Source organism: Metschnikowia bicuspidata (assembly GCF_001664035.1).
Source record: "Metschnikowia bicuspidata var. bicuspidata NRRL YB-4993 chromosome Unknown METBIscaffold_1, whole genome shotgun sequence".
Lineage (NCBI taxonomy): Eukaryota > Fungi > Ascomycota > Pichiomycetes > Serinales > Metschnikowiaceae > Metschnikowia > Metschnikowia bicuspidata.
This window is the reverse complement of record NW_017387731.1, coordinates 2,292,354-2,300,101: the sequence shown is the minus strand read 5'-3', so window position 1 is coordinate 2,300,101 and position 7,748 is coordinate 2,292,354. Positions and strand designations below refer to the sequence as shown.

General features: G+C 44.1%; 7 protein-coding genes and 2 non-coding genes across 9 annotated transcripts; 3 read left to right on the top strand and 6 right to left on the bottom strand.

Annotated features, from left to right (window-relative positions):
- Positions 1–550: 550 nt before the first annotated feature.
- METBIDRAFT_34628 (uncharacterized protein) lies at positions 551–826 on the top strand (the record flags this gene model as incomplete). Its single annotated transcript, XM_018856501.1, has 1 exon — positions 551–826. One exon carries the CDS (start codon positions 551–553, stop codon positions 824–826), a length of 276 nt encoding a protein of 91 aa, XP_018713920.1.
- Positions 827–1,129: 303 nt separating this feature from the next.
- On the bottom strand, positions 1,130–1,585 carry NCB2 (negative cofactor 2 transcription regulator complex subunit; the record flags this gene model as incomplete). Its single annotated transcript, XM_018859443.1, has 1 exon — positions 1,130–1,585. One exon carries the CDS (start codon positions 1,583–1,585, stop codon positions 1,130–1,132), a length of 456 nt encoding a protein of 151 aa, XP_018713919.1.
- Positions 1,586–2,201: 616 nt separating this feature from the next.
- On the top strand, positions 2,202–2,628 carry METBIDRAFT_105450 (uncharacterized protein). Its single transcript, XM_018853796.1, has one exon. It carries the CDS (start codon positions 2,264–2,266, stop codon positions 2,495–2,497), a length of 234 nt encoding a protein of 77 aa, XP_018713918.1. The 5' UTR covers positions 2,202–2,263; the 3' UTR covers positions 2,498–2,628.
- METBIDRAFT_29905 (MDR family NADP-dependent oxidoreductase) lies at positions 2,514–3,912 on the bottom strand. Its single transcript, XM_018855509.1, has one exon. The coding sequence runs from the start codon at positions 3,800–3,802 to the stop codon at positions 2,747–2,749; it is 1,056 nt and encodes a 351-aa protein (XP_018713917.1). The 5' UTR covers positions 3,803–3,912; the 3' UTR covers positions 2,514–2,746.
- Positions 3,913–4,029: 117 nt separating this feature from the next.
- On the bottom strand, positions 4,030–5,537 carry METBIDRAFT_29903 (putative hydrolase). The gene has a single exon (XM_018855508.1). The coding sequence runs from the start codon at positions 5,409–5,411 to the stop codon at positions 4,446–4,448; it is 966 nt and encodes a 321-aa protein (XP_018713916.1). The 5' UTR covers positions 5,412–5,537; the 3' UTR covers positions 4,030–4,445.
- Positions 5,538–5,611: 74 nt separating this feature from the next.
- On the bottom strand, positions 5,612–6,307 carry METBIDRAFT_28783 (uncharacterized protein; the record flags this gene model as incomplete). Its single annotated transcript, XM_018855360.2, has 1 exon — positions 5,612–6,307. A coding segment is annotated over one exon (696 nt), but the record flags the coding sequence as incomplete, so codon positions are not given.
- A 674-nt stretch (positions 6,308–6,981) lies between these two features.
- METBIDRAFT_t13 lies at positions 6,982–7,052 on the bottom strand. Its single transcript has one exon. It is a non-coding gene; the product is annotated as a tRNA-Gly (tRNA).
- Positions 7,053–7,063: 11 nt separating this feature from the next.
- METBIDRAFT_t12 lies at positions 7,064–7,135 on the bottom strand. Its single transcript has one exon. It is a non-coding gene; the product is annotated as a tRNA-Asp (tRNA).
- Positions 7,136–7,322: 187 nt separating this feature from the next.
- Positions 7,323–7,748, top strand: METBIDRAFT_29902 (uncharacterized protein). The gene has a single exon (XM_018855507.1). It carries the CDS (start codon positions 7,459–7,461, stop codon positions 7,636–7,638), a length of 180 nt encoding a protein of 59 aa, XP_018713914.1. The 5' UTR covers positions 7,323–7,458; the 3' UTR covers positions 7,639–7,748.

The following is a 7,748-nucleotide window of genomic DNA, read 5'->3' as shown; positions in this document are numbered from 1 at the left end:
ACAACTAAGTTTCCTGTGCAAGATTCCGTGCCAGTGTTCGTACCGCTCTGGTTCGCTGACACCCGACACCTAATATAAGTAAACCCACTCGCATAAAATATCTTGGAAACAAACAACAATACAAGGGAAGGTCAAAATATTGTCAGTATTTGTAATGTCGAAAATTGAGCGGTGATACTTAGTGTTTGCCTAAATTTTGAAAGCAAAACTAGGTGATTTATATTTTTTCAAAGCAAAAAGTCTTTTGTTGCTTTGGAAAGTTAGGAAAATTAATATGATATTTGTAAACAAGCACATATGAACATTTTGCTTTTTTGTGCAAACAAAAAAAATACCGACAAGCCTAACAAGAGAAAACTTCTGAAATAAACTCTAACCTTTAAGACGTCGGGGGAACTGCTGGATTCTAAAATGGAAATTTTAGCAAAAAAACGCAGAATGACTCGGATTGGCGTGAGTAGCTTTGCATGAGTCTCAGATGTAAGGGTGCTTGTGCTCACTCGATCAACGACCCTGCGGACAGGCTACAACACTTGAATTCCCCGGTAACATGTTTGGCCTTGGAAAATTATTCTATGTCATAGTTCTTTGTATAAATGGGCTAGCTGTGTTGAGCGAGGACAGATTCCTCAACAGAATTGGGTGGGGTAGTTCCGCTGCACAACCCCAAGGGCAATTTCTGTCCCAGTTTGTACCTGTGCCAGCGAACGACATTTCCATCAAGTCAAGATTGGTCACACTCATTAGTGCTATTCGGACTCTTTTGAGGTTTCCCTTGATCTTCATCAATGTTGTCATTATAATCTATGAGCTGATATTAGGTTAGTCTGCTGGAAAGCGGTTTTGAGACCGTCGCAGCACGTGCATACGAAAATGGGACAGAGTAACATATAACAATCCCCTCGTACCACCAGTTAGACAGCGCTAAAAAATCGACCTCATATGTGGCCAGGGTAATTCTTGTGTCCTTCAAAAATCAGGTTACACCCGAGAAGACGCGGAGAGGTGGCCGAGGGAAGTGATAGGTTAGGCACATACAATGACCTGAAATTGGATGCTCCCTCAGCGAAGCAACTTTGAGCTATTTAAATGACTTTCTATTACACATAACATACATAGCACACCCACATTACATCTCCTGTTTGATTTCATTGCTGGGGGAGCCGGTGCTCTGCAACCTAGCACGAGACTTTTTAAATAACTCCTCCTGCTGTTTCAACAACTCTTCTTCCGTCAAACCTGAGTTGAGAAACTTATTATTCTTCCGCTCCTTACCTTTCAAGAGCTCTTTGTGCTCGTCCAAAACTCTGTTTATGATGTCCAAGTAGTTATGGAAGCCCAACTCGGTTAGGGCTTTTATGACGTGGTCGGATGCGATAGTTTTTTTGGCCTCCTTTTCGGCTATGTCATTCAGCTGAGTAGACAAGATCATGATGAACTCTATGCTGCACTCGGTGATTGCCTCTCTCGCCTCTTTCAATATCGCGATGTCCTTCGGTAACACTTCTCCAATGATTTTCTGCACAGTGGCCTTTGGTAACGACAAGTCCTCACCTTGTGCATTTGGAGGCGCAAACTCGGACATTTCAAAGGAATATTTGGTGATTGTTTTTTTAGTCTTATAACTATTGATGGTGTATTTTCGAATTTTCCAGAATATATTATGGCTCCCTGATGTCGATAGCGAGCAGAGGTGGCTTTTTATATACATGGAGTTCGCGGTGCGTTCTCTGCTCGCGTCATGTACACTGAGAAATTGCCTTTTGGAGCAGTTGCTTTCCTGGGAGCACCAGTTTCCCGGGTAAGAATAGAATTTCTGATGAGGTCAGACAATATGAATAAATGCAGAATCCACTCATGAGGAATCTGCAAAAAATCATTTTAGAAATATGTCAGTTTTCTCACTCTCACATTATAGTGGTGATGGATACTCGCGGTGCGATTGTCCGAGTCGTCTTGCCTTTCGAGCGACTTGGCTGGTTTAGCGGTATGACGCTCATTACCTACATTATCGTAGTGATGACCTCGCTGGAAAAACATGCGATAGCGAGAGAAACGCTTCTGTAATAATTTTGATTTCCTTTTGAAATTTTAATAGGTCCCTTAAGTTCGTAGAATTTTCTCTGCGAACTCGGGTTTTCTCTCCATTCAAGCGATGTTCTATTGCCATGCGAGATTGACCAATGTTTATATCGCCTCCTGGCTAAGTGTCCTTAGAATGATACACTGATCACGTAATGAAACTTTTCACCATAAGCCATGGATGAGCCACCAGGTCAAGAACCACACGAGACAAAAACCAACCCATATTTATCCAAAGATAATTATCACTTTCTTGTTAAACATTGATCTAAGTGTACTGGGTTGTTCATTGCGCAGGTGCAGTCCTTATCGAAAAGAACTACCTTATAATTTAATTACGAATGCAGCATCAATACTTGCCTCTTATACTCGTAACTTGATCCTTGGCTGTTTAACAAGTAGATGGGTTGTGTGAATATAGGTAGTAATATAATTAGTGGATATGAAAACACATTTTAGAAATACAGGGAAAAGAAAACTATACGATAACGGTGATGGTGTACTTGAACACCGCAGCTGCAGTATTGAAGCAACTTCCATTCCTTTGAAGACGTCTACAAAAATTACGATTTTCAAGAAATGATTCGTAAATTCGTGAAATTTCAAAACTTACCTATAAGATTGAACCTTTAAAGCTTTTGGAGCGCGGGGGCGAACCAAAGACTTAAGCCAACTTGGTCAACAACTTTCCTCTTGGCTTCTCCTCCGTGAACAACTTGTACCACACCTCAGGGACCTTCTCAAGAGGCTTGTCGAATTTCGACACGTCCTCGACATGGACACCTTCCTCTGGTGTAACCTTTCCACTCTTGATAACTGCCACAATATCTTTAATAGCCTCAGGGAACTCCGAGAAGAAGTCGAAAACAATGAAGCCTTGCACATTCAAACGGTTACTGATGATTTCACCCCATGCAGTAACATCCATTTTAGACTTGTCGTTGTAGCCAGAGATGGCACCGCAGGCAATGATGCGGCCGTATCTCTTAGTGCGCTTCAATGCATAGTCCAACATTTCGCCACCAACATTATCGTAGTAAACATCAAAGTGCTCGTCACCGATAAAGTCATCGATCTTCTTTTTGTAGTCAGCATCTCTGTAGTTAACACAGAGGTCAGCACCCAACGATTCAACCCACTTACATTTCTCGTCAGAGCCGGCAATACCAACAACCTTGGACGCCTTGAAGAAGTGCTTGGCAAGCTGGACAGCCATGGAGCCCGTGGCACCAGAAGCAGCAGAGATGAGCACGGTTTGGCCTTCCTTGAATTGACCAATGTTCTTCAATCCGAAGTAGGCAGTTAATCCAGTGAGGCCGATAGCAGACAAGTACCATTCGTAGGGAAGCGACTTGTCAACCTTGGCGCTGACGCTGGCCTCTGGAATGATAACCTCATCACCCCAGTGGAAGACGCCACTAATAACATCACCTTTGACGTATTTGTCAGACTTAGACTCAAGCACTTCACCCAAGCCCAAAGTTCTGATGGCGTCACCCTTCAAGATAGGAGGCAAGTACTGTCTTTTGGGGTCCTGGTTAGCAGAGATCCACATTCTTTGAGTAGGATCGTTAGAGAGGTACAAAACCTTGATCTTCAACTCACCATCCTGGACAGCTGGGAGTTCAGCATCGACAATCTTGAAGGTGGAGTCGGTTTTGCCCCATGCCAAGTTGACATCTTTAGTTGGGGGAGTTTCAAGGATGATTTTGGAGACCATTGCGAGTGGGTTTGTGATAAGAAGAGATTTAGGAAATTCGATTAATTTCTTGGATTTATCCTGGATGGAGGTAAGGTGACAGAGGGATCATACTTTATATATTAGAATTAGTGGAGAATGGTTTGCGCTTGCGAATGCAGGGAGCACGGGCTCGCAACTGAAAAACCACGACAGCTTACTAAAAGGTAGGATGCAGAGTTCCAAGGTATTCTATACCTCGCCGGTCCACAGCAATCAACCTAGCGCCACAATAAATGCGCCATTTTGGTGATATCAATCTACATGTCCTGAACTGCGCGTGCGCTAATAATTTCACTTTGAAAAGCAAATTAGAAGACACAGAGCTGTTATAGAGGTGCTAGGTGGTTAAAGTGATAAAACACGCCATTTTACGCGCAGAGTTGCGAGGAGCAGTGTTTCCGACGGACAAGCATTTATGTGAGAATTGTGGCAGTTTATTAATTGCACTGACTTCATAGGTTTTCGATCTTAACGGTGACATAAGCGATCAGCGCTTGTTCGTGTATTTCTTAAATATGATCTAAATATGAATATACTGTTGAAGTCACTATCCATAATAGGCAGCCGCGTTTCCAATACGTAAACTGCACTTCCATTCGCCGCAATAACTATTGGCAACCGTTTATGCATCGCCCAAGAATTTCAATGTTTCTTGCACAAATTTATCTGGCTGCTCACTGACAAGCCAGTGCCCAGAATCGAAATCAACTCTTTCAAAATTAGGAAAGTAAGTCGGAAACAGAGACTTCAAATGCTCGTCCGCCACGAAGTTCGAGTCGAGACCCCGCATGACAAGAACAGGCTTTTTGAATGTATGTTTTCTCACGAGTTCCGATGGCCATCCTCCCATTTTGGGTAAGACGTCATGCTTTAGGAAATTCAAAACAGGAATGCGAAACTGGACTTTTTCAGAGTTGTCCGCTTTCTTGGACGGTCTTTTCAAGTTGGATGCCAAAAACATCCTCACCAAGGCATCTGGTTCATACGCTGCCATGATGCGGTCAACATCTTTTAGAAGCCTGGCTTGTGTAGTACCATGTGAGTGTAGCTCTTGCTCAACACGGCACATGGCAAGAAGGTCCCGAGTGAACCTAAAATCAAGAGTTTCGGCTTTTGGCGAGTTATCTATGACAATAAGTTTCTCGACCAACTCGGGCCGCTGGAGTGCCACCAACATTGAAACTTTGGCCCCCATCAGGTGCCCTGCTAACACCACTTTTCTTCCAAAAGCCTCAAGGTACCTGATCGTGTCTTTTGCCATGTGAGCATAGTCATGTGGAAAGACATGGCTTGAAGCGCCGTGGTTTCTCATATCCACACCGATGGTCTGGCGATTCGAAAGTGCTGAGATTTTGCGTCCCACGGACGAATAGTTTTGTCGGGCACCGAATAACCCATGTATCATAATCAAAGGCGACTTTTTATCATTGATTTCGTTCTTTCCACTGAGATCTTGAGACGACAACGCTATTGAGTTCTCCACAGGCAATTCAGGAGCATGGTGGGCCTTTGCCAACTCTATCTGCTTGAGTATATCAACTTTGGTTAGCCTAAAGGCGGAATGACTGAAATACCTGCGAAAAAACATGGACGAAGTAGAACTTGCAATAGAGGAGATGCGCGAATAAGAGGACGCACTTTCTGAATATCCTAAAAGTTTATAGTAGACTACACCATTACAGTCGAGGAAACTAAATGTTCATTAAAACTTAAGGCAAACTCATAGTCTATGTGTCATGCATTCTTCCTGATGCAGGGGATTGCGCTGATCTTTCGTTCCGAAAGCTACTAATTGTCGATCAAGTCATCCAAATACATACTGGGAATTGGGTTTCTAGGTTTCCTTTCTCCCGGAGCCCCAGAGCCACTGGATTCCAGTGGCAAATAAGAGTCACTGTTGTTGATGCTCTCATTCATGTAGTAATTTGGCACTGTGGATGCGTTTCTGTTGGGGGGTGTCCCATGTCCCATATCCGTGTAAGATCTGCCAAATACGGACAAGCTAGTCACGGAATTACTGAAGTTATGCGAGCCTGTGCGATTGCTCGTCATTTCCTTTGTTGGAGAAATAAACATATTCGTCAAATCGTGCCGGGAGGCTGCTCGCTCAGTATCTGAGATGCCTGAGCTGGAGTATTCGGTTGCAAGACCACCCATTCCCGACAGGAATTGCGAGCCATTCACATGTGGCAACTTGGACACTGAGCCCTTGTATTCCATGTTATTGAAAAGTCCTGGCTGTCCATATGCAACATTGTTGTTGTGCGCGAATTCTTGGTAGGCCACCTTCTCATTATTGACGGTTCTTTTGGCCAAGGACGACGCTGTAAAAGATTTGAGCAAGTGGAAAAGAGCAAAACCAAGCAAGATGACAATGACAACGCTGCCAACCGCGATAAAAACTGTTCCCAGCGGCTGTGAAGTTCTGGAAATATATGGGTTATCACTGTTGGAGGGCACACCTATGGAAGGTGTAGTATAACTCAGTGTCGATGTGCTAGTACTCGTATCGATGGTGGGCAAGCCTGTCAGACTTGAGCTTGTGCTCGAGCTCAAAGCAAGGGGAGAAGTATTGGACGAGGAATCGGATGTGCCTGAGGTGCTGGTGGATTCTGCTGTAGTGCTGGTGGAACTAGAAGATGTAGTGCTTGTGGTTGTGTCGGTGGTGAACAGGGGCAAATCTTCTCTGAGGCCGAAGCTCAAGGATGCACTGAGCAAATCCGTGGTGACAGACATGATTTAGACAGGTGTGAATCTTGTTTCCTAGTGTACCTTTTGTTTCTTCTTCTTTTTTAATACCCGCCCGGTTCTCACAAAAGAGTTATGCTACAAACGGGGGACGGACAAAGACAAAACGGTGAGTGATGATGAGTGGATAGAATGTTTCACTCGGATCAGATACAAGCAGAAACGTACAATAGATGCAAGCGCTAGGTATATTCTTGTTGGCAAGGATGTGCTAGAAAAATAGAGTAGGTTTGTCTTGCCAAAATTTTGTTCTATTCTTAACTATGAATCAAAGGAATAGGATATATGCCGGAAATACTGATGTGCGACATTAATCTGTAAACATCGCCAGAAAAAAAAACGCCCAAAAATCGCGCCGAGAAAACTGACTTGTTAGATAGTCATAGCAAGTTATCATGAAAATAAAAAAATGCGCAGCCCCGGAATCGAACCGGGGGCCCAACGATGGCAACGTTGGATTTTACCACTAAACCAGCTGCGCAGGAGAGAAAGCTCCGCGACGGGGAATTGAACCCCGGTCTACCGCGCGACAAGCGGTAATTCTAGCCACTAAACTATCACGGATTTCTTGTTGAAAAAGTTATGAAGCATAAAAAACAGACACAAAAGTTATATCTGTAATTTATAGTGTTTTTGTGGAGAGAAGCCAGATTCAGACCCCACCTGAGCCGGTTCAAATCTAGGAGCTTTTGAAAGTGTAGTGATTCAGGTGGCGTGTTTCCCTACCGAGCGACACAGCAGATTTTCAATGCCATCTTTGCACAGAACAAATCCACAACAACGGAGACGCCACCGACGCTTTCCTAAGCCATATCTACAACAACTGCGAAACATCCAAATACTGGTGGCAAGAGCTAAAATTTACCAAGCCCATGAGCTTGAACTCAATGTTGGCCCCAGCCGACAACTCATTGGAGAACTTAACAAAATTAAATTGGTTCGTCACCACGATCTTCAAGGTCTACACCAGAAGGCGTGGCGAGTCGCAGGAAGTGGGATCCTTAAGTCCGCTACAACCAGCCGAGTTGAAGCGACTACTACAGGAGACCTATCCTAGGAGTCGATGACGTAATATCCAATACGTAAACAGATACGTGCCATGAGGACTGTCCAGGCCGTGACTAACGAAAGGGGACGGGCCGAGCTAAGACACTTGGTACGTAGCTGGGAGCTGTTT

Coding starts and splice junctions, on each gene's coding strand:
- METBIDRAFT_29902 (XM_018855507.1), top strand. CDS start 7,459: ATGTTGGCCCCAGCCGACAACTCATTGGAGAACTTAACAAAATTAAAT.
- METBIDRAFT_105450 (XM_018853796.1), top strand. CDS start 2,264: ATGAGCCACCAGGTCAAGAACCACACGAGACAAAAACCAACCCATATT.
- METBIDRAFT_29905 (XM_018855509.1), bottom strand. CDS start 3,802: ATGGTCTCCAAAATCATCCTTGAAACTCCCCCAACTAAAGATGTCAAC.
- METBIDRAFT_29903 (XM_018855508.1), bottom strand. CDS start 5,411: ATGTTTTTTCGCAGGTATTTCAGTCATTCCGCCTTTAGGCTAACCAAA.